Source organism: Phocoena sinus, chromosome 1, assembly GCF_008692025.1.
Source record: "Phocoena sinus isolate mPhoSin1 chromosome 1, mPhoSin1.pri, whole genome shotgun sequence".
NCBI classification, from domain to species: Eukaryota; Metazoa; Chordata; class Mammalia; order Artiodactyla; family Phocoenidae; genus Phocoena; species Phocoena sinus.
In genome coordinates, this window is record NC_045763.1 from 110,806,195 (window position 1) to 110,830,171 (window position 23,977).

General features: G+C 50.3%; 1 protein-coding gene across 2 annotated transcripts; it reads left to right on the top strand.

Annotated features, from left to right (window-relative positions):
• The first annotated feature begins 596 nt into the window (after nucleotides 1-596).
• CGN (cingulin) lies at nucleotides 597-23,114 on the top strand. 2 transcript variants are annotated; one of them, XM_032607889.1, is made up of 21 exons: nucleotides 597-681; nucleotides 6,411-7,285; nucleotides 8,035-8,135; nucleotides 8,289-8,358; nucleotides 8,460-8,549; nucleotides 10,018-10,145; nucleotides 11,117-11,249; nucleotides 11,542-11,754; nucleotides 12,193-12,341; nucleotides 12,595-12,727; nucleotides 15,159-15,359; nucleotides 15,708-15,914; nucleotides 16,288-16,545; nucleotides 17,557-17,727; nucleotides 18,238-18,399; nucleotides 19,423-19,512; nucleotides 19,978-20,061; nucleotides 20,174-20,292; nucleotides 20,614-20,722; nucleotides 21,112-21,275; nucleotides 21,592-23,114. In XM_032607889.1, the coding sequence occupies exons 2-21, from the start codon at nucleotides 6,425-6,427 to the stop codon at nucleotides 21,731-21,733; spliced, it is 3,585 nt and encodes a 1,194-aa protein (XP_032463780.1). In that variant the 5' UTR covers nucleotides 597-681; nucleotides 6,411-6,424; the 3' UTR covers nucleotides 21,734-23,114. The 2 variants fall into 2 exon arrangements, with proteins under 2 accessions (XP_032463780.1, XP_032463789.1); XM_032607898.1 differs by having other exon boundaries at nucleotides 8,292-8,358.
• Nucleotides 23,115-23,977: the final 863 nt, after the last annotated feature.

A 23,977-nucleotide genomic window follows, 5' to 3' on the forward strand; every position in this document is an offset into this window, starting at 1 on the left:
GCTGAATGATTTGTGGAGGCCAGGAGACAGGGGTGGAGAATCCAAGATTGGGATCCAGCTCAGGTTGGGGAAAAGGGAGACGGAGCTGAAGTGGAGGAAGTGCTGACGTCGGGGGACCGGGAAGATATTTTCCGCAGAATGCGACGGAAGAGTATTCTGGCTTATGCGGAGGTAGGTGAAGAGCAGAAAGGAGTCTGGACAGAGATTCCCGTCGAGAAGCCGGCAGGCGGGGGACTCTTCTGCAGCTGAGGAGAGAAGATGCTCTGGCTGGAGGATCCTGGTCCAGGGGCCGGGCGGGGGCCGTCAACGGCGGCCAACCACTAAGTCCCCAAAATGGCCTCCCGATGCCCCTCGCAGCCCCACCCCCGCCCCCGCACTCAACCGCTCGCCGGCCCACGTGACCCGACCGGCCCCTCCCGCCCACCCGGGCTGGCGACCCCGGGTCCGGGTCCCTGCGGCGGTGGCCCCGCCCCTCGCGGGAAACGGACCAACCGAGGAAGGGTAAGGCGGGGCGGGTGGTGACGGCCAATGGAGGTGGAGCTCCGGAGGGGAGTAACAGGTTGGTGGGAGGGGGAGAAAGAAGGAGGGAGCGCCGAGGGACAGAGGGGGAGGGCCCGGGAGCCGCGCGTGCAGCTCTACCCGAGCCCGAGCCCGAGCCCGGGAACGCCGAGCCCGGCTGGGGTGAGTGAACCGGGCGGGCGCAAGGGCACCTGAGAGGCAGGCGAGCCCTCAGGTGTACCCCTGAGGGGCGGGAGTCCAGGCGATCAGAGATACCCAGGGCACAGGTGCTGAGTTGGCGAGAGGAGGAGGGGAAGTCAAGTTAGGGTGGGAGTACTGATTAAGAGCTGGCTCCTACTCTAAGATGCCACACGCAGGTGCCTGGGAAGGTGCCAGGTGAGGGGCACCTGAGGCTAAGGCTATTCCCAGGGCATGGAAGCGTTTCAGGGCCAATATATCTCTGGAGGTCAGACGCCAGTCCCCGGGGCAGAGTTTCTCTTGGAGACCGGAATGGTGGGGGGAAGGAGTCAGTCTCAGTTGGGCAAAGGGAACTGCTGCCTGAGGTTCAGACACGTAAGGGAAAGGGCGTGGAAAGGTGCTGTTTCCCTGAGGTTCTTTACCCGACTACCAGTCTGAGCCGGTGCTGATACCTCCCTCTGGCTTTGAGGTGGAATCTTTCTCTAACCATTCATCTATAGGGCAAGACAGGTGCAATTAATAGACACTGAGAGGTAGAGCGAGAGGGCACCCCCATCTCTTTGCTAGGTGTGAAACTAAGTCTTTCAGTTTTTGTCCTCCTTTGCTTTCTTGCCGGGGAGAATATTTCCTTCTTTCTCTTGAGAGAGTGCTCTACAAGAGAGGGATTTGAGTAAGCCTAGATCCCTAGGCCTACAAAATGTGTAGAAATACTTCTTTCTAATGAGGCCTCTTTCTGGGGGCTAATGTCAAGCCCTCCCCCCAAGCATACATACTTCTGTGGTTCAAGGTGGGGCCACTGGGTGAGGTTTGGGAGCCTAACCAATTTCCTTCATGCCTCTCAGAAATTCCCCATTATTTCCTTAAACCCTACCAGGCATCCCTGACAGCTGGACCATGATGGCTGTCAGACTAGCCATAGGCACTGGTGCAGGAAATAAGCAGGACTCCTCAGGAGACCACAGGACTAGGAGATTCAGCACCTCTAAGTCTCCAAGCTGGATGAGAGGTGCACGTCAGGGCTGAGACAAAATTTCTGAGGCAGATTTCCTTGCCTTAGGCAGGTGAGGGAATCAGAGCCAGCCTTAGCTTGGCCCCTTTGATGCCCTGCCTGAGGAGAGTTGTAGTAATTGGGAAATAATTAGCAACCGCTATGTTGTCGACAGGCTGCCTGCACATGCCTCTCTACCTCTTTTTTCATCCTGGATATTCGGGAATGGGGGGCTGGCTCTAGGGGACTGCTAATCCAGAGATTTGCCTGACCCTAAGAGGATTCTGGCTTCCTAGAACCCTTCCTGCTTTCCCCAGGCTGACCTGCATGCCATCACCCATGTGGGAGGTGAGGCGGGGGTAGGGCTGCTGCTTTCTTCACGCCAGGGAAGGGGAGAACTGAGGGCCAGGGAGGTGGCCCAGGTTAAGTGTGGGATCTGGAATGCAACCTTGGGAACTTTAGAGGGAGGAGTAGAGGGAGACAAAGTCTTCTGTTACACACTGGCCCGTCTGTCAGTCACCAGGCACACTGTGTATCTGTTCCTGCCTGTTCCCTCCCCACCTCTGCCTCTTCCTTCAGAGCCTTGGCCTTGGCATCTAAGCTGGACGGAGTCCCTGCCCATGGTTTTGCCCCTCTGCCTCCTCTGTGGTGTGGAATTTCTCTGGTCTGCTTCACAAGCTGCCAGTGGAGTCTCCCCGGCCCTCCCCTTTCCCTTGCCTCTCAAACCAGTCCAGCCAGTTTGCAGGGGCCCAGTTCCTCATTGTGTTTTTTCCCCCACTGGCCAAGCAGCTCTAGTCTGTCTGGTGCTCAGGTTTGATTTTTCCAGTGGACTGAGCCAGGAGTACACATGGGGTGGTTCTTTTTTTTTTTTTTTTTGCGGTACGCGGGCCTCTCACTGTTGTGGTCTCTCCCGTTGCGGAGCACAGGCTCCGGACGCGCAGGCTCAGCGGCCATGGCTCACGGGCCTAGCCGCTCCGCGGCATGTGGGATCTTCCCAGATCGGGGCACGAACCCGTGTACCCTGCATCGGCAGGCAGACTCTCAACCACTGCGCCACCAGGGAAGCCCACATGGGGGGTTCTTTTTGGATCCTTGGGCAACCTTATCTTGCTAACTCTTTGTGAGAAAATAGGAGCCGAAAGAGCAAGGTCATTGAACTGTCCTTTTCTGTTTTCACCATTTGCTTTCCTTGTTTCCTCCGAGGGGAGTCTAATCTCTGTACCTCTAGTTCACCCATTTTCTGCATCTGCCAATTATATAGCATTTAGCATATTGCCAGGCCCTATGTATACCAGTTCTTCCTGGGCACACCTGGAGCCACCCCACCCCCACTTGCTGCCAGGAGTCCAGAGACCCTGTCACTCCTAGTTGGAAGCCAGCCGCTTATGGTTGGGCCAGAGGTGATGGAATTGGGGCAGGGCAGGCTAATGAGTAACTCAGGGAGAAGTGGCTGCCTGATACAAGTGCTGTGTTCTCCCTCTCCTTACAGGCAGGAATGACAGAGGCAGAAAGATGAAGCTGAATTAACTTGTGGCCTAGTCTCTTCCCAGAGTACAGTTGGTGGGAAAAGCAGGGTCAGGCATCTGGTGAGAGGAGAGGCTCTGGGCTCCCTGTTGCCTGGCACTAGATCACTATTTACCTGCCTCTGGGGCTTACGAAAGGCCTTGGAGCTGCCTTGCTCCCCTGGCCCCGCCCCGCTGTCCTCTGTAACTGAAGGCGGATAGGTTTCGGGTTTTCCATGTTGAATCATTTAGAGCCCTGCTTTCTGACCCACCCCAAAGATCCCTTTAGCCCTCCTGGCCCTTGACCCACATGTCCTGGGACTGAAGGGGGTTGAGGTTAGGGAGTCACTGGGACCTCTGGGTACACTTGGTGCCGCCTCTGAGCAGCTTGGTGCTCTTGGGCAGGCAAGGGCTATGCACTCTCTGGGACTAGGCTGGGAACTTCTTGACCTGGATCTGGAAGATCAGTAGATGTACTGTCAGGGTAGAGCTGCATCATGAATAAATCATGTGACTTCTAGGCACATCTGGTTCCAAAATTATGCCTGAATAGGACAGGGAGTCCAGGCCAGGAAGAGGTCCTGTTACTAGGACAAACCAGAAATGGCTGTGCACGATCCTTGGGAAATCTCCCCACTGCTGTGTTGAGTCTGCCTTGGTTTGGGATACAACTTTTTTTTGTTTGTTTTTTGTTTGTTTTTTGTGCGGTACGCGGGCCTCTCGCTGCTGTGGCCTCTCCCATTGCGGAGCACGGGCTCCGGACGCGCGGGCTCCGGACGCGCAGGCTCAGCGGCCATGGCTCACGGGCCCAGCCGCTCTGCAGCATGTGGGATCCTCCCAGACCAGGGCATGAACCCGTGTCCCCTGCATCGGCAGGCGGACTCTCAACCACTGTGCCACCAGGGAAGCCCTGGGATACAACTTTTAATAGATATATATTGACATCTACCATCTGCCAGGCCCTGGGGACACAGGAGTCAGCTGAGAACAATGTCTTTTTTCCCTCCAGGAGCTTATAACCTAGTGGAGGAGACAGATAGGCAACAAATCATCATTCTGATAAATATATAACTAAACTGAGGCACACTCACTGAAGGCCAACTATAGAGTGTATAATGTGAATCTGATCTAGTTTGTGGGAAGGAATGGTCAAGGAAGGCTTCTCTAGGAAGTGACATCATTCTGTAAACCAGGTGAAGCCAGGAAGGTCCTGTTGGAAGGAGCAGCATATGTGCAGGATAACATTTGTTGTCAGCTTTGTGACAGGCTTATGCTGCTAGGTGCATTCATGTTTAATATCTTGACATTTTCCCTCTTTTTATTGAAGTAGAACCTAAGTAAATAAAGTGCAAAAATCTTAAGTGTATAACATGATACATTTTTACAGTTGTGTATACCCACATAGTTGTTATTATCTAATTCTCACAGGTAATTACCTCATGAGGTATTATTATACCCATTTTACACATGAGGAAACAGGCTGGGAAAAGTTGTGATTTGCCCAAGGTTATATACATCATGTGAAGGTCAGAAGCTGGGATTCCAAGCCAGATCCTGACTGTAGTCCAGTGCCTTTTCTATTGGATGAGTGGCTTGGAGAACTTATGCCTTTGCCTTGTAGCTTCTTTTCTGGTCCCATTTCTTACTTGAATTCCAACATAGGGCTCTGCCAACTAAAAATATTGCTTTCTGGGGTATCTGAGTCAGTGGTTGGTTAAAGTCCTCCCCAGTGTCTGCATAGTGGAAGGATCGGGTCCTTGGGTTCATGGGTGGGCCTTAAGGACGTCTTGAGATTCTGTGGTAAAAGTTTGGGTGGGCTGTCTCCTGGGGGAAGGGTGCATTGCTTTCATCATTTTCTCAGACACCAAAAAAGCTGAAGAACCATTGCTGATAAGGTGTCCCCGCCCCCCCCACCGTATCTTCCCCTGTAGGGGAGGGGTTGGGAATGCTACTAGGAATGCTCTTCTTCCAATTCCTTTCTCACCTGGAGCTCCGCCCCTCCCTTCCCCACCCATCCTGGGTTCCTGAGCTTCCTGGCACTTCTACAATCCCTGAAAGGGGCCTTGCCAAGTTTCCTTGGCCCAGAGTTCCACTGGGAGGTTAAGCTGGGTATGTTTGTGTCTCTGGCACATCAGAGGCTCCTCCTCCAGTTTGGTGCTAGGCCCTGGTGGAGGTTAGCAGAAGGGGTGGGGAAGCTGGATTTTTATTTGCTTAGAGGAGAACCTCTTCCTGCAAGTTCCTGGAGCCAGAGCAATAAGCAATACCTGGAACACATTCGATTTGCTGACTCTGAGCTTAGGCAGTGTAGACCAGGGAGCTGGCCTGTAGGTGGTCTTGGCTCTGGCCCTCAGATGGGACAAGTCTGCTTGTCCTGGGGCCTGATACTCTTTTTTTTTTTGGCTGCACCATGAAGCTTGTGGGATCTCAGTTCCCTGACCAGGGATGGAACCCAGGCCTCAGCAGTGAGAGCACCAAGTTCCAACCACTGGACCGCCAGGGAACTAACTCCTGGACTGGTACCCTTAAATGTTACTTAAATCTTTTCTTGAATAGGCAGTACATGGTTCCAGATTCAAAAGGGACAAAAAGATATATAATAGAAAGCCAGTCATTCTCCCATCCCTGTCCCCAGCCCTCAGTTCCCCCAACCCTGATGCATCACTGCTATTGGTTTCTTTGAGTATCCTCCCAGAAATGGGATGACATATCTTGGGGTCTTCTGTATTTGAAATGAGCTCTGGGATTGGAGGCCCCTATTCTCCATTGGGTTGGAGGTGTCTGCAGGTGGGGCTTGGGTTCTGCCTTCCCTGGGGGTAGGAGAAGCACATGGTAGTGCTATATGTGTACGTGTGAAGATCAAGAAAAATCTTTAAACTCTTGACAAAACCAAGCTCCCCAGGACTGTATTAGAGGAAATGGATTCTTCTGGGTCAGTGGGTCTCAGAATGTGGAATCTGGACCAGCAGTGTCAGCATCACCTGGGAACTTGTTAGAACTGTAAATCCTCAGTTTGGGGCTACCTACTGAATCTGATACTCTGGGGGCAGGGTCCAGCAGTCTGTTTTAACTTGTCCTTCAGGTAACTCTGCTGCTCAGGTAAAGTATGAGAACCACTATTTTGTGTAGAAGGGATTGGCAGGGTCATCACTCTCACAAAAGCTGGGCAAGTGGAGGTTTCTGGGTTTCTACTTGTAGTCTCTCAGCTTAAACTCTTCATCTTCTAGGACCCCTCCTACCCATGGAGCAGGTGTCCACCATGGCCGAGCCCCGGGGCCCTGTAGACCATGGAGTCCAGATTCGCTTCATCACAGAGCCAGTGTGTGATGCAGAGATGGGCACCCTACGTCGTGGTGGACGACGCCCAGCTAAGGATGCAAGAGCCAATACCTATGGGGTTGCCGTGCGTGTGCAGGGCATCGCTGGGCAACCCTTCGTGGTGCTCAACAGTGGAGAGAAAGGTGGCGACTCCTTTGGAGTCCAGATCAAGGGGGCCAACAACCGAGGGGCCCCAGGAGCTCTGAGCTCCGACTCGGAACTTCCCGAGAGCCCCTACTCTCAGGCCAAGGAGTTTCCTGCCCGCTCGCAGGGAAGCACATCTGATGAGGAGCCCGGGGCCCACTGGAATGGAAGGCTACTGCGCTCCCAGTCCCAGGCCTCACTGGCAGGCCCTGCCCCTATGGGTCCAAGCAACAGGAGCACCAGCCTGCTGGAGCTAGCCCACCAAGGAGCTTACCTGGGCAGCACCATTGACACTGCCCCCCTGTCTTCGGTGGACTCCCTCATCAACAAGTTTGACAGTCACCATGGGGGCCAGGCCCGGGGCCGGACTGGCCGCCGCACGCGGATGCTGCCCCCTGAACAGCGCAAGCGGAGCCAGAGCCTGGACAGCCGGCTCCCACGGGACACCGTTGAGGAACGGGAGCGCTGGTCCCCCAACCGCTGGACCCCTAGCACAAAGCATGACCAGCACACGGGCAGCTTGAAACAGTCAGCCCAGAGCTGTCTTGGTGGCTTTAGCCATTCCCGTCAGACCCAGGACTGGGTCCTTCAGAGTTTTGAGGAGCCACGGGGGAGAGCACAGGACCCTCCCATGCTACAGGTCAGACCTCACCCCTCTGTGGCTTCTAAGCCCTGGCCCCTTCTCATCAGCCCTGACCTACTTGGGTCTCCATGTTGATTCAAATGACCTATGGCAGAAAGTCTACTTTTTGTCCTCCACTTTATCCATCTACTTAATAGATGGTATTCACATGTACAAGACACTTCCATGGGCAAAATTCTGAAGGAAGTGGAAGTAACTATGAAATCACCATTCACAAGCATGGAGAGTTACTTGTCATTGCCCGACCATTAACTATGCCTCAGTCACCAGCATTTGCTAGGTCTGCAGCAAATGTGAGGCAGGCTTGGAAGATATGAGTGGCTCCCTGGTGCTCTTGCCAAAACTCCCCGCTTTGTCTCCCACTCAGGAATGCGAGTGAGTGGGGGAGTGACTTTACTCTGAGACAAAGTTAAGCCCATTCTAAAAGTAAATCATTCACAAATTCTAGTACATTAACTGCCATTAGTGACAAATAACCTGTGACACAGCTCACAACTGGTCGAGATCTGTTTGTCAAGCAAAATCTGGTTTGCAGCGATAGTGAGAGGTGTACCCTGCTTGGACCCCTTCCTGGCCTGTTGCTCTGGCCTCAGAGGTGTTGCCTCTTTACCCCACTTCAGACTTGTTCGTCGTGCTTGAAGGGCCTCGTCTCCCAACTGCCACGTCTCTTCCATCTGAACCCCCATACACGCTTCTGGCGTAACCTTTGTAGTCTTCCTATTGCTCTGGGTTTACTTTTTTTATAGTTCAAATCAACTCCAGACCTTCTCCGAGACCAGCAGGAGGCAGTCCCACCAGGCAGTGTGGACCACGTGAAGGCCACCATCTACGGCATCCTGAGAGACGGGTGAGTGGGGACCCTCCCAATAGCAGAGTCATACACCTACCTTCTTTCCCTTCTAGCTTTGTTCCCCATCTTCCCTGCTCTTAACCCTTCCTTCCCTCATCTCTGCTACCCCTTTCCTCCCCTAACCTTTGCATCTGTCCTTTTATCCTCCAGAAGCTCAGAAAGTGAAACCTCTGTGAGGAGGAAGGTCAGTTTGTTGCTGGAGCAGATGCAGCCTCTGGTGGTGAGTGGCCTTCTCACGGTGGGGCAGGGGGCAGGGTTAGGGCCTTGTGGGCCTTGGGATCTGGATGTGGACTTGCTTCCTTCCCCCTGTGTCTCTGGCAGATGGTTTCTTCTGGTTCCACTAAGGCAGGGCAGGGTGAACTCACCCAAAAAGTGGAGGAGCTACAGAAAAAGCTGGATGAAGAAGTGAAGGTGAGGAGAGATTAGAGGTGCCGGAGGGATGAAGGGCCACAGGGGGAAAGAACCTTGGCCTGAGCTGGCCCTTCCAAGCAATGGAATGAGCACTTGTGTGTCCTGTGAGACAAGAGTATGTGCTAGTCCCAGCAAGGACTTCTGGGGTTCTCTGGAGCTTAGAGAGGAGGAGTACATTCATCAGGGGTCTAACTACTTCTAATTCCATTTCCTTTGGAATTTCCTGTCCTAGCTCTGCCACTCACTGTGGCTGTATAAATCTTGAGTAAATTATTTACCTCAGTTCTTGGCATCATCATAGTAATGATGGCAGTGATAGTAGCTGTCATTTATTGAGTTTAATTTTTGGAGTAGGTACTGTCCCGAGTAATATGTAATAATTACAATGACCCTGTAAAATAGGCATCCTTGACCCTTGTATGATGAGAAAGTTGAAGATCAGAAAGGTTAATTGCTCAAGGTGGTAAGTTGTAGAGGAGGAGTGTTCAAATTCAGGTGAGTCTTATGCTCAAGCCTACGTACTCCTCTTTTTTTTATACTCCTTCCACCTGTCACAGTATTGCCTTGTATATAGGTGGTGCTCAGTAAGTGTTAGATTGTAACTCCCCTTGTTTCCTGAAAAGCCGTGTCATGTACTGGTTGAGCGGTGGGCTGTGGAGTCAAACTGAATTCAAATCCTGGTACTCTTACTTGTTGGCTATGTAACTGACCTTGGGCAAATTCTTTAAATGTTCTAAGCCTTTGTTTCCTTAACTGTAATGTGAGGATAATAATTGTGCTGTGTTAGTTATCTCTTGCTGTGTAACAAGTTACCTCAAAACAAACATCACCCAGTATCTGAGTGCCCAGGATCTGGGAGCCACTTAACTGGGTAGTTGTGGCTCAGGGTCTGTGATGAGCTTCCAGTCAAGGTATTGGCTGGGGCTGTAGTCATTAGAAGACTTGACAGGTGTTGGAGGATTTACTTCTAAAACGGCTTACTCAGTGGTTGTTAGTTGGAGGTCTCAGTTACTTGCTATGTGGACCTCTTCATAGTGCTGCTTGAGTGTCCTCACAGTATGGTAGCTACCTTCCCCCGGAGTGAGTGATCCAAGAGAGAAGGTAAGGAGGAGGCCACAATGCCTTTTTCTGACCTAGTCTCAGAAGCTACACATCACTTCCCCCTTTTTCTATTTGTTAGAAGAGACAGCCTATACTCAAAGGGAGCCTATATTAAGTCCAGCCTATACTCAAGGAGAGAGGCTTCACCTTTTGAAAGAAATGTCAGATAATTTGTGGACATACTTTAAACCATTACAAGTACCGAGACTTGTTATGAGGATTAAATGCAGATAATATACATAAGGTCCCTAGTACAGTGCCTGTCATATAGTGAGTGTCAATAGATGTTAGGTATTCCCATTATTCCTGGTCCTTCTGAGAGGCTTTCCCTACTCTCCACCTGTTTCACTCTCTTTTCCCTTTCCAGAAACGGCAGAAGCTAGAGCCATTCCGGGTTGGGCTGGAGCGGCAGCTAGAGGAGAAGGCAGAAGAGTGCAGCCGACTGCAGGAGCTGCTGGAGAGGAGGAATGGGGAAGCCCAGCAGAGCACCAAGGAGTGAGTGCAGCTGATGGTGCTTGCAGGGCTGCATGAGGGCCTCAGCCAGAGTTAGAGGCTCCCCCAGGGCTGGGGGAGACAGGGAAATCTCCAGAAGCTGAAAGGGGCCAACAGAGAAGGTTAAAGACAGGACCTTTCTCTTTACCTTCTCTGTCAGTAATGCTGATAGCACATGAGTTAGGCTCCCTAGATTTGCCTCTGTGCATCAGGTTCTTAATCTGTAAAATGGGATTTTTTTTTTAAATGTGATGGAACTGAACATTTCTTTTTTTATTTTTTAATTTATTTTTATTTTTTGGTTGTGTTGGGTCTTCATTTCTGTGCAAGGGCTTTCTCTAGTTGCGGCGAGCGGGGACCACTCTTCATTGCGGTGCGCGGGCCTCTCACTGTCGCGGCCTCTCTTGTTGTGGAGCACAGGCTCCAGACGCGCAGGCTCAGTAGTTGTGGCGCACGGGTCCAATTGTTCCACAGCATGTGGGATCTTCCCAGACCAGGGCTCGAACCTGTGTCCCCTGCATTGGCAGGTGGATTCTCAACCACTGCGCCACCAGGGAAGCCCTGTAAAATGGGATTAATAATGGTACCTACCTGACAGGATTGTTGTGAGGATTTAATCATTCACGTAGCAGAAGTTTTTGCAATGAGTACTGTGTAGTAGGCACTGATCTAGATTCCTGGGGTTCATCAGTGAACCATAAAGATGAAGCATAGCTTCTAGGAAGGGGGCACAGACAGTAAACAATTAACATATCGTATAAGTAAACGTATTACATATGAGAAGGTGGTAAGTAGAATAGGTTAAAGCAGATCAGGAGGGCTGGGTTGCAATATTAAACAAAGTAGTCAGGGGAAGCCTTGTTAAGATTTGAACAAAGACTTGAAGGAGGTTTATGGGAACTAATATAAGTAAAGTGTTTAGAAAACGGCCTTACACATAGTGCTCAATACTGTTGTCTATAATTAATTATTAGGCTCCAGAACATGAAGCTCCTCCTGGACCAGGGTGAAATGGTACGGCATGGGCTGGAGATGCAAGTGATGGAGCTGCAGGACAAGCTGAAACAGGCCCAGAGTCCTGAGCCTGCTAAAGAGGTGCTAATGAAGGTAGGGAGCAGGATTGGGGTACCTTAGCCTCTGCTTCCTTTCAGCTAGAGCATCCTCAAGTCTGCTCATCTGCAGTTTCCCTAAAGTATGGGGAGTAGGTAGCTGATTACAGGTATCCCTTAGGGTGCTTTCAGGCCGACTCAATGGCGGCGTGGCACTAGAGCCCAGAATGGTAGATTTTCTTTATCCTAACAGGGCATCTTAGAGGACAGAGAGCACCTGGTACCATGCCTAACAGGTAGGAGGTGCTCAATAAATATTTTTGATTGACTTCCACCTTCACTTTCCCCAGGACCTGGTAGAGACCCGGGAGCTTCTGGAAGAGGTCTTAGAGGGGAAGCAGCGGGTAGAGGAGCAGCTGAGGCTGCGGGAGCGGGAGCTGACAGCACTGAAGGGCGCCCTGAAGGAGGAGGTGGCCTCCCGTGACCAGGAGGTAGAGCATGTGCGGCAGCAGTACCAGCGGGACGCAGAGCAGCTTCGCCGGAGCATGCAGGATGCAACCCAGGCACGTGACAAGATCAGGGCTGGGAAAAGAGAGCACCCCCAGGGAAGGGGGCTGCCTCGAGGTCTTGGTATTTGGGGATTTTTTCATGGTCATAACCGGAACTCCCCCTAAAAGACACATGTGAGATGTAATGAAAACCTTGCTCAGGAAACCTACAAAGACAGAGGGAAGGAGTGCAGGTCAGAAGTCCCATGAGGATGTGTGACCGAAGTCCCACGGGGAAATAACTGGGGGAGGCTTCCTGTAGATGACAGAGGGGCAGACTGTGTCTTGGGAAGAGAGCCTTCTGCTAGCATTGCACCAGGTACCTTGGGTGTCAGGGTGTGCAGTGGGCATGGTGCCTCTGGACCTGAGCCTCCCCTTCTACACACTCACACTTTGGTTTGGAGTGAGCTCTTCCCTCCGAGCCTCCTGGCCCCTGACTCTCCCCTTCCCTAGGATTACGCAGCATTGGAGGCTGAGAGGCAGAAGATGTTAGCCCTGGTGCGGGAGCTGCAGAGGGAGCTGGAGGAGACCTCGGAGGAGACAGGGCATTGGCAGAGCATGTTTCAGAAGAACAAGGAGGAACTTAGAGCCACCAAGCAAGAGTAAGGACATTGCCCCCCAGGATGCTTATACATGATTCTTATATTCCCCCTCTTTTCTGCCAGTGCTCTGCTCCTTCCTTTCCCATTTCTCAAACTGCCCTTCTCCATCCCTACCTTCCGCCCTCCCGAGGGTGGGTGCCCAGTGTCCTGCCTCCAGGGAGGTGGTTATCATTGTCATTGTCCTGCTCACCTCTCCCAGGCAGGCGGCCTCACCCTGTTCCCTTTCCCTTTCGTTTCACCTTTCTGGGCTCAGACTCCTGCAGCTGCGGATGGAGAAGGAGGAGATGGAAGAGGAACTTGGGGAGAAGATAGAGGTCTTGCAGAGGGAATTAGGGCAGGCGCGGGCTGGTGCTGGAGATACTCGCCAGGTGGAGGAGCTCAAGAAGGTACTTGGGAGTTGGGGGGCAATAGGGCAGGTTGGGGTGATGGGCATCTGCCTCACCTATCCACGAGGGCCTCCACACTTGTGTGGCTGTCTCCCGTGTGCTTGGTTTTCAGGCTTCATCCTGCCTGTTCAGCCTTATCTCTTCCCAGCACACACTCTAGCAGGACTGGTCTCCTCACCTAGTATAGAAGTTTCTAATGGAACGGGCTCTCGGCGGCCAGGTTGGGTTATAGCCAGAGGCTGCTGGCTGCCTCCCAAGAGACCTCATGGGTAGCAGCATTGAGGTGGATTTGTGAAACTCCAGGGTCATTTTTGCAAGCTTGGAAACCTAATTTGGTCAGGATAGCAAGAGTTGCTCTGTCTCTCAGAGGGGACTCACTAACTACACTTATGAAACAAACATTTACAGTTAGAATGCCAGTTTATTAACTTACAGTGAGTAGTGTTGTCACATGGACTGGAACACTTGCAGTGGCATGGCCAGCTGACCTCTATGGGAAGCCAAATTGTAATTTGAAGGCTGCTTAGAGAGTACAGAATCTAGGCACAGGTAGCTAAATGTTTTATCATGTATGGATATTTTATGAATAATGAGGTCATAAAATTGAAGTGAACACAAATAATTTCTTCATATTCCTGGTATCAGTTTATGAAGGACAAGAAAGCAATGAATTATTTCAGATGATTTGTAAATTAGAAAATATTTTCATTAATTATAGGGAACTGGCATTTGTGGCCTCCTGAGAATCCTTCTGGGTTTATATTCTTTCATTTGCTATGCTGTATATGTAGTAGGTGCTCAGTTAACAAGTATTAATTAATCAATTCTTGTTTATCATGCTTTTACTATAAAACTACCTAATTGTAATCAAGGTAATCATATTTTTAAATGAGTAAAGAAATATAGCTCTGAATGATGATTTTCCAGATAAATAAAAGCCTGAGCTTATGCAAAATATTTGGTGGAGAAAAAGATAATAAATGTTAACCAAACATACTTTGGTGGTTGTGAAATCAAAAGTACTCCTAATTTTTACTATACTGTTTTTAAGTTAACAAATATCAAGGATAGTCTGAGGTCTGTTAAATATATTAGCTGATATAGTGAACTTGGACATTCCTCTAGACAATCTCAGTTGACTTATTATGTGGGTAAAGCTAAAAAGCAAAAAAGTAATAACTAGTGGTTCATTTATCTTATATATTAAGCTAATTTTATTAAGTATTTAATCAATCAATAAGATATATATTAGGAAAATAGACTAACCCAGTCCACTGTAGACCATACACTGTGCTATTTTTCTTTTTTTTCTTTATTTAAAAAATTTTGAAAATTTATTTATTTTTGGCCACATTGCATCTCATGTGGGATCCTACTTCCCTGACCAGGGATCGAACCCTCACCCGCTGTGGTGGAAGCATGGAGTCCCAACTGCTGGACCGCCAGGGAAGTCCCCTCTTTTTCTTTGTAATTAGTATGTTAGTGTCTTACACTGAAGACTCACTATATACATATAACCTTTCAGCCTAATTATACTTTCTGAATTTCAGAAGTAGCTAATAGATAAAGAATTAGAATGATAAATCATATTTTGATTTTTTAAAAAAGAAATCAGAGCAGCACCAATATTTATTGTGTCACATATTTTGGTTTTCAACATTTAAAAAAAATAGCCAATCCTGTTTTATGCATACCCTCATCTGTTCTCACTCCATGTAATATTTTTTAATGGAGATTTAGTTCACATACCATAGAATTCACCCTTTTAAAGTATACGATTTAGTGGGGTTTTGTATATTCACAGAGTTGTACAACCAACACCATCACCACTATCTAGTTATAGAACATTTTCATCACCCCAAAAAAGAACCCCGCATCCATTAGCGGTCACCCTCCCCACTGCTGGCAGCCACTAATCTACTTTCTCTCTCTATGGATTTGCCTATTCTGGACATTTCATATAATTGGACTCCTATAATATGTGGCCTTTCATGTCTGGCTTCTTTCACCTAGCATAATGTTTTTCAAGGTTTATCCATGTTGTAGCAAGTATCAGTGCTTCATTACTTTTTATGGCTGAATAATATTCCACTACATGGATATACTACATTTTTTATCTGTTCATCAATTGATGGACATTTGGGTCATTTCTGTATTTAGCTGTAATGAATAATGTTGCTATGAGCATTCACTTACAAGTTTTTTGTGAACACATGTTTATACAGTTCTCTTGGGTATATGCCTAGGAGTGGAATTGCTGGGTCATATGGTAACTTTATGGTTAACTTTCTGAGACATTGCCAAATTGTTTTCCAAAGTGGGCATACCATTTCACATTCTCACCAGCAGTGTATGAGAGTTTCAGTTTCTCCACTTTCTGTTATCCCAGGCTGGCTCTCTCTGCCCTGTCACCATTTCCCTTCCCTTCTAGGAGCTGCGCCGGACACAGGAGGAACTTAAGGAGCTGCAGGCAGAGAAGCAGAGCCAGGAGGTGACTGGGCGACACCGGGAGCGGGAGTTGGAGAAGCAGCTGAGGGTAGAGGCTGAACGAGGCCGGGGGCTGGAACAGCAGAACCTCCAGCTACAAAAGACCCTCCATCAACTGAGACAAGACTGTGAAGAGGCTTCCAAGGCAAGGGGAGTGGGCACAGGGCTTAGGAGGTGGAGGCTGAGGGGTCTGGAGGGCTGAGGAGCCAGAGGGCGTGGAAAATTACCTATCATGGGTATGTATAGACCAAATACCTTGGTCCTAGGTGTGTGGTTAAAAGTAGCGAGGATGTGGCAGGGGGAGGTTGGGCTGTACCTGGTGACACCCATTGCATCTCTGTAGGGGTGGGATTCTCAGGGAAGCCTCTGGCTGGTGGCACTACCCCTCTTTACACCTGGGTTCGTGTGAGCTCTCTTTGGGGTGGCTTTCCTGGGAGTCGCCAATGACCTTGAACCCTGGGGTCTGAGCCACCTCTCCCTGAACTGGCCTCAGGCTCAGATGGCAGCAGAGGCAGAAATGGCAGTGCTGGGGCAGCGTCGGACAGCAGTGGAAACGACGCTTCGGGAGACCCAGGAGGAAAATGATGACTTCCGAAGGCGCATCCTGGGTCTGGAGCAGCAGCTGAAGGAGGCACGAGGCTTGGCGGAGGGTGGGGAAGTGGCGGAGGCTCGGCTTCGGGACAAGGTGCAGCGGTTAGAGGTCAGTGCTTTTGCTGACATTGTTGGCTTCCTCCTGGCCTTCTCTCTTCTCATCCCTGGCTAAATACTCAGCCATCACTTTGATTTTGCCTGTAGCGTGCTTCTGTTTGCCTCCCTAGTCCTCTGTTAACCTCGGGTTTATTTCCTGGAGTGTGCTTTAGTGTGAATGTCTCAAGCTTTGCACTGGTATTTTTGTCCATTTCCCACTCTTCGCAGGTTCTCTGATCTTTGCTGGTTCCTCTGAGCCTGTTTTCATTGCCCACCTTTTTCATAAACATCTCTTCCTCCTCCCTCCCACCTACTCACCTCCAAATGGCTTGAGCCCAAGCTTTGCATCCCCTCGGTCCAACGTCCCTCACCTTCCCCACTCCCAGGCAGAGAAACAGCGGCTAGAGGAGGCCCTGAACACAGCTCAGGAAGAGGAGGGGAGCCTGACAGCAGCCAAGCGGGCACTGGAGGCACGGCTGGAAGAGGCCCAGCGGGGGTTGGCCCGTCTGGGACAGGAGCAGCAGGCTCTGAACCGGGCCCTGGAGGAGGAGGGGAAGCAGCGGGAGGCGCTCCGGCGCAGCAAGGCTGAGCTGGAGGAGCAGAAGCGCTTGCTGGACAGGACTGTGGACCGGCTGAACAAGGAGGTGGGGCACAGTGGCCTGGGCTCAGGAAGAGGCTCAGCTCACACAGAAGCTTGCCTGGGGGGCGGGGGGAACAGGGGAGGGAATGCGGTCACGACATGTGGTGTTTGCTTTCCTCAAGTTCATTGTTGGGGAGGCCAAGTCTACATCTGCAGAGTGGCATCCTTCCTACTTCCCCTCAGTGTTCTTGACCTTCCCCTACCTCCCATTCCTTTATGATCTTGATCCTTGGAGAATGTCTCCTGGAGTTCCTCTTAGAAGTCTGTAAGACCTAAACATAAGAATCTTCGTTGGTAGAGTTTTATATTTAGGGGAAGGAAAAAGGCCTATAATCCCTCCTTAGATGTCTATAAGACCTAAAAACAGGAATTTTCATTGGTAGAATTTTATATTTGGGGGAGGGAAGGAGAAAGGAAGAAAAGGAGATAAATTACTTTTTTTCAGGTAAGGTTCTCCTCCTAATTGCTTATTTATAAAACCGGAGCAAACACCTAAAATATTTCATCAATTCTAAAATGTACATTTTATTGTCTCTGAAATTGATTTGTGTCTTATAATTGACGGTATGTTATAGTTCAATTGGCAAATTTTTCTTTTTCTTTGTAATAATCATTGGTATCTTGGGTTTGCTGAAATATGGTCATTTAAGGTTTACTTTGTATCAGGCACTATTGTAAGTACTTTATGTAATTAATTAACATAATTCTCACAACAACCTTGTGATGTAGGTGCACTGTTATTATCCCATTTTACAGATGGGGAACTGAGACCCAGAGAGGGTAAATAACTTGCCTGTGGTCACACAGCTAATAAGTGGTAGAGCCAGGATTTGAACCCAGGAAATCTATATATTACTCCCAGCCATACTAGGGACCTAGGTCCAGGAAAGAGCAAGAGAGGGCTACTTTGGCAGGAAGGAGGCTCTGGGAGAGTCTTGGGAGTCTGGGCCCAAAGAGAGAGAGGCATCCGTTAAAGAGATGCAGTGCTGAAAGAGCTCTTTTCTCTGTGTCTCAGCTGGAGCAGATTGGGGATGACTCTAAGCAAGCCCTGCAGCAGCTCCAGGCCCAGCTGGAGGATTACAAGGAAAAGGCCCGGCGGGAGGTGGCGGATGCCCAACGCCAGGCCAAGGAGTGGGCCAGTGAGGCTGAGAAGACCGCTGGAGGGCTAAGCCGGCTTCAGGATGAGGTAGGAGCCTAAATGGCAGTAGTCCCAACGTCCTTGGTTTGAAGGTCATTACCTCTTAACCTGTGACCAAGGGATCCTGGGACCTGGGTTTAGGTCTAATCACTTCGGTGGGGGAGGGTGGGGGGAGTTGTCCACTGTAGGCAGAGACAGTAGAGGATGCACTGTCTGCACGGCAGTGATTTTCAAACGCCGCTGCACATTAGGGTCACCTGGGGAGATTTTAAAGCTCTCAACACCCAAGATGCCTCCTGTTACACGTAAATCATAAACCCTGGGGCTTGGATCCAGGATCAGTAGTCTAGAAGCTCCTCAGGTGATTTAAACTTGTGTAGAGAATTTTAAGACGACAGAGAATATGGGCTAAAAGTCAAGTCTTTTTATCATCACCGTGCTCTGGCAATTCTAAAGAATGTCAGAGTTGAAGAATTTTCCCCCACGGGGTGGACTGCTTCCACCCTTCAACCCCCATCTTACCTTATCTGAGCTGCTGCATTTTTCTCTTCTGACCAGACTCAGAGGCTGCGGCAGGGCCTGCAGGCATCCCAGGCTGAGCGGGACTCTGCCCGGCTGGACAAAGAGCTGCTGGTCCAGCGACTGCAGGGGCTGGAGCAAGAGGCAGAGAACAAAAAACGCTCCCAGGATGACAGGAGCCGTCAGCTCAAGGGCCTTGAGGTGAGGACAGTGAGGGGGTGACGGGTGGTGGGTGGGATGGGGAAGGTGAGGGTGTCTGGGTCCTGGCACAGGTGGGACTTCTGTGGGTAAAAGAGCCAGGACACTCCAGCCTCTGGGATAGGAAACTGGCAGCCGACAGCTGATGGGTTTTGTTTGACTGCAGTGTTGTAAACAACTTTGAATTCATTGCCACTGTTTAGAAATCTATAGATGTCACATAAAATTTTGGATTTCTGGCTTTTCTCACACATTTGGAAAATATAATAACACTGGGCTTTGAGTCTTGAGTTGTCCGCATGGCACCAGTTGGCTGGAGCTGAGCAGTGGCTTCTCCCCTTTAGAGTCAACAGTGGTCTTCAGTTTGCTCTATGTGGCAATAACAACAACAACAGTAGTAAGAGCAGCAGCAGCAGCAAGCAAACGCTTACATATTGTGCTGTGTGCCAGGTACTTAAGAATTGTTTAATCCTGAGAATAACCATATGGCACGAGTAGGCTTGTTTTCCCCGTTTTATAGATGAGGACAACTGAGACACAGAGAGGCCAAGCAACTTGTCCGTGGCCCCTTTGCTAGGAAGTGGTCGATCCTGAGTTTTAAGTCCAGGCAGTCTTGTCTTAGCCTCTACATGGTACTGCCTGACTCGAATTTGCTTCCCCAATCTGTACCCTGATGCTTCAGTTTCTGACTCTCTTTATCTCAGCTTTGGCCTGGGCACTTGGGTTTCTCTCTATTTTCCCATTTGGGAAATAGGGCTGCACCAGTGAGAAATAGATTCTGGGTTTGTCATCCTGCCAAGGCGCCAAGGTCAGAGCGGGCCCACCCTTTTCCCTTGATGCCTCACTTGGGCAGCAGAGGGCGCTAGCTCCGTGGTGGCTCTGGGCAGGGGCAGGGACCAATGGGTTCTGGGATGTGGGAGAGAGAAGAACCTGTGGAGGCTGGTGTGTGAGAGGCTCCTGATCAGAGTTTGGCATTCTGGTGTCCAGCATTTGGGGCAGAATTAACCTGTTGGCCCTCTGCCACAGGAAAAAGTCTCACGGCTGGAGGTGGAGTTAGATGAGGAGAGGAGCACTGTGGAGCTGCTGACGGAACGGATGAATCGTGGTCGGGACCAGGTAACCCCTTCCTTATGCCTTATCCGTGTCTACCCCGATGACAGAACCTCTTGGCCCTTTCAAAAACAACCCTACCTTCCCATCTTTCATATATGGAGTTCTGACTGCAGAATCGGTGCGTGCCCGGCTCTACTGCAGGGTCTCTGCTTTCGGGAGGGGTTGGCGGGTTTCCTCAGGTGGAAAGAAGCCGGGAGTTTGAATGGAGGAAGGAATCCTGGTGGCCTGGGCTGTGGATCTGAGTCTGGGCTGCTTGCATTCAGAATGGACGTTAGTTCCTGGTGAGACTGAGGAGGCCCTGTTTAAATTCTGTGGCCCCTCCCATCTGAGTAGGCTGTGATTTCTTAGTTGCCTGGGAATTTGGGGGATTCAGAGAGCACCCTCCAGCTACTCTGCTCCACTTGGTTCAAATTGCTGGTTCATCGTCAGTCCTCCCTAAGTCTGGTTCCTCTGGCCCATCCCCACTAGGTGGACCAGCTGAGGACAGAGCTTATGCAGGAGAGGTCTGCTCGGCAGGACCTGGAGTGTGACAAAATCTCCTTGGAGAGACAGGTGAGGTTGAGGGGGAGGGAGTCTTGGGGATAGGCCTCAGGGGGTGGGTAAAATGACCATGGAAGCAATCGCAGGTTGAGTGCTAACCAAGGAGTCTTCCTGTCCCTCTCAGAACAAGGACTTGAAGAGCCGGCTGGCCAGCTCAGAAGGCTTCCAGAAGCCCAGCGCCAGCCTCTCTCAGCTTGAGTCCCAGAATCGGGAGTTGCAGGAGCGGCTGCAGGCTGAAGAGAGGTGACATGAGCCCATCCTCTGTCTCTCCCCCTGGGCTTTTCTCCTCTGGTGTCCCTCCATCTTCTGTTTCAGACATGGCCAACCTGGCTTGATCTTTTGGGAGACCTCTTCTCTTGATGGGGAAAAGAGAGAGTTGCAGAAATTCTGAAATGTGAATGACCTCTATCTACCTGGTTCTTTGCATCTGCCCTGGATCCTCCTCAGTCTAATGGTTGGGCTCGTGGCTGAGCCCTTGGAGTTCTTGGAGGCAGTATGGGGCCAAGTAGGAGTTTCTTTAGAAATGACAACAGCCAGAGACATCCCCCTACCCCACCCTTTTAGGGAGAAGACAGTTCTGCAGTCCACCAACCGAAAACTGGAGCGGAGAGTTAAAGAGCTGTCCATCCAGATTGATGATGAACGACAGCATGTGAATGACCAGAAAGACCAGGTAAGGATGGCAGCTAGGGCCAGGCAACCATATGGCAAGTATATACTATGCATTTGCTTGAAGGCCAAGAGAGGTCCCATCTCATGGGTCTTCTAAACTTAGACTTTCCTTCTATAAGGTCAGAGAGACTAGAGTGAAAGGACTAGATTAGAGCAGTCATAGTAAGCATGGGTATCGAGTACTTATGATGTGCTAGGCTCTCTTTCTAAGTGATGTATTAACTTATTTAATCCCCAGGACAAACCTAAGAGGTTAGGGTACTTGCCCATGGTCTCAACATTTTCCTAGGGGCAACTGTATATACCTTGTCAAGATTGCTGCAGGGGAGGATCCCAGGCCACAGTGGCAGCAGCTCCTTTTCTAATGTGGGGACTTGGTATCCTGCCTAGCTAAGCCTGAGGGTGAAGGCTTTGAAGCGGCAGGTGGATGAAGCCGAAGAGGAAATTGAGCGACTGGATGGCCTGAGGAAGAAGGCCCAGCGTGAGCTGGAGGAACAGCATGAGGTCAATGAACAGCTCCAGGCCCGGATCAAAGTCCTGGAGAAGGACTCCTGGTACGGGCTGCTCTTCTGCCCCCTGTTCCATCGGGATAGCAGAGCAATAAGGGAATGGGCTCTCCTGAACTGGATGGGGAGGAGGATCTCTAAGAAGGGACTTCGCAGGCACTCATTCCTGGATGAAAGCCAGTATGACTGTCTTTTAGTATGTCAGCCCCCATCCTGTACCCCATCTCCGCATATCTCTAATTAGTGGGGCAATCTTGTGAATAGCTTTAGGCCTTAGGAGAACTGGGAGTTTCCTTAGCATGAAAAGGGAGGCTGTTTAAATCTTTCTGTCTCCTTCCCTGACCAGTATTCCTCTTTGACTCAGGCGCAAAGCTTCCCGCTCAGCTGCTGAGTCAACTCTCCAACATGAAGGGCTGAGCTCAGATGAGGAATTTGACAGCGTCTACGATCCTTCCTCCATCGCCTCACTGCTTACGGAGAGCAACCTGCAGACTAGCTCCTGTTAGCTCGTGGTCCACAAGGGCCCATGAACCACACTTGAGGCCTATCCTGGCCAGTCCTGCTCTGCTCTGCCCAGCCTCAGATTCCTCATCCCTGTGGGGGACCCAGTTATTCAGACCTAAGACAGGGAGGGGTGTGAGTGAAGGTGATAAAAAAGGCATCAGCGCTAAGCCGGTAGACAGACTTTCCCTTTCCCCTGGAGGAGTGGGCATTTTAAGCCAACTGAGCCCCCTCCTTAAGTGCCGACCCCCTCTTCTGCTCCCTCACAGCAGTAGGTTGGTGAGCATATAGGCTGAGAGGGATTGAGCAGGATAGGAAGGGATAGAAATTGCCATGTATATAAAGCTTTATTTCTTTAGCCCTTAACCCCAGGCTCAGGGAAATACCCTATGTGATTCTGCCCCCTTGACTCCTGCAACTCATTTCCTTCCCATTCTGGAGCACCGTAAGGGGAACATTATGGGTAATGGACATGCTGGCGTGACTCTACCCACTTCTCAGAGGCTCTTCTTTGCACAGTCATGGGGCCCATGTGGTAGTCCCCACCTGTCTCCATTCCTGTATTTTTTGTCTTCCCCAGGCCAGGATCCAAGGGGTCCCTTTCTCCTCCTCTTCCCATCTTTACCGTTTCTATGTTCCTTCTTTCTTCTCAGTGCCTTAGCTGGGGTGAGGAGATAAGGATGCTCTTCTTGCCTTTTATTACCTGCACATTCATACCTCTCCAAGGACCACCCTTTCCCCAACCGGGGCCTTCTGCCTTCCCTGCTGTCCCAATGACTGGTCGAGAGACCTACCGGCTTCCCTGCCTATGAGGCCCTGTGAGAGGGACTTTGGGAGGGCCATGATAAGGTGGTGGGGCTGCTTCTGCTCAGGGTTTCCATCCTTCCTCCTCTCCCTCTGTGACTATGGATGTGCTTATAAGATGGTTGCACCTGGGAACCCTGACAACTGTCTACGCAAGTTTGAAAAGCAAAGGTTTTGGTCTCCGGGGCCTTAACTTGTGGTTTCTCTGATCAGATGTGCCCAAACTCAGTAGGGAACCGAGGGACCCTCATTATCTCAGGAGCTTGGACCTGATACAGAGGGGCTAGAGGCTGACTCTTGGTAGAAATGGGAAGAGGCAATGGTGGACTTATTCCTCCTTTGGGATTTGGGGAGAGCCACGTTCTGGTGGGAGGAGGTAAGGGAGGTGATTCACCTCTCTTATTTTCTAAGCAGACTCTGTAAGAAGCCTAGAGGAGGGAGAAGGCTGTTCTCACCAATGACTTGTAATTTCATGATTAAAAAAAATTTCCTTTATTCTGCAAATCATATATTCTCTCCCAATCCAATCCAGCATTGAATTTATTTTAAATTAAATATTAAAATTATATATCTATACTGAAATCCTTGACTTGTCTTCTCATTCTTTTTCCTGACTTATTTGGAGGTCTAAATTTTATGAAGAAACCATTTTACTGTACAGCTTAGAGGCTGAAGCTGGGGTTTTCTTCACCTCACTTTTAGAGGCCTTTTACAACAGATCAGATGGAACTTAGGGAGCCAAGAAGTGTTTATAGCAGCTCCATTCTTTCCTGAGGAAACTTTTGGGAATAGCAAGGCCAGTAAATGCCTTCTCTGAGGCTTAAAGGAGACAGACCAGAAATGGGTTTTATTCCTTTGGGGCATAGGGATAGCCCAAGCATGCACCTCCCAGGCGCAAAGATACCCATCCATTCTTACCAGGCATGGGACCCAGTCCCTACATGAGAGGTGGGGAAGTTTCTGTCATCCCTGACCTTGTGTTGCCTTGAAGAGGGAGCTAGCTGTTCACCAGAGCCTATTGCCAGATTTAGGGGTTCTGCCCACTCAAGAGTGGGTCAGACCTCTTCTTGTCTGGTGTCCATGTGGACCATAGCCCAGTGGAGAAGCCACCTGCTGAGAGCAGCTGGGCTGGAAGAGGCTCCACGGTCCTGCTTGGCCATCCTCTATTCTAGGCCCTTAAGATGCTAACCTGGGCTTAGAGAGCAAATGCCACTGGAGAAGTTGAAGTTCATCCCTTCTCAAGAATGCAAATTCCTTTTAAGGCAACGTGTCCCACCTCTCCCATCCATATAAGGGCAGCTTTGGTATAATAGCTTCTGCAAAACAAGCCCCACCCAGAGCCAAGCTAGCTTTGCCTTTGGCCTGGGCTTCCTGCCAGGGAAGGGCACCTACCAGACTGGCTTAGGCCAGTCTGAGTGAGCTGGTCTTGGGAGCCTGTACAGTGG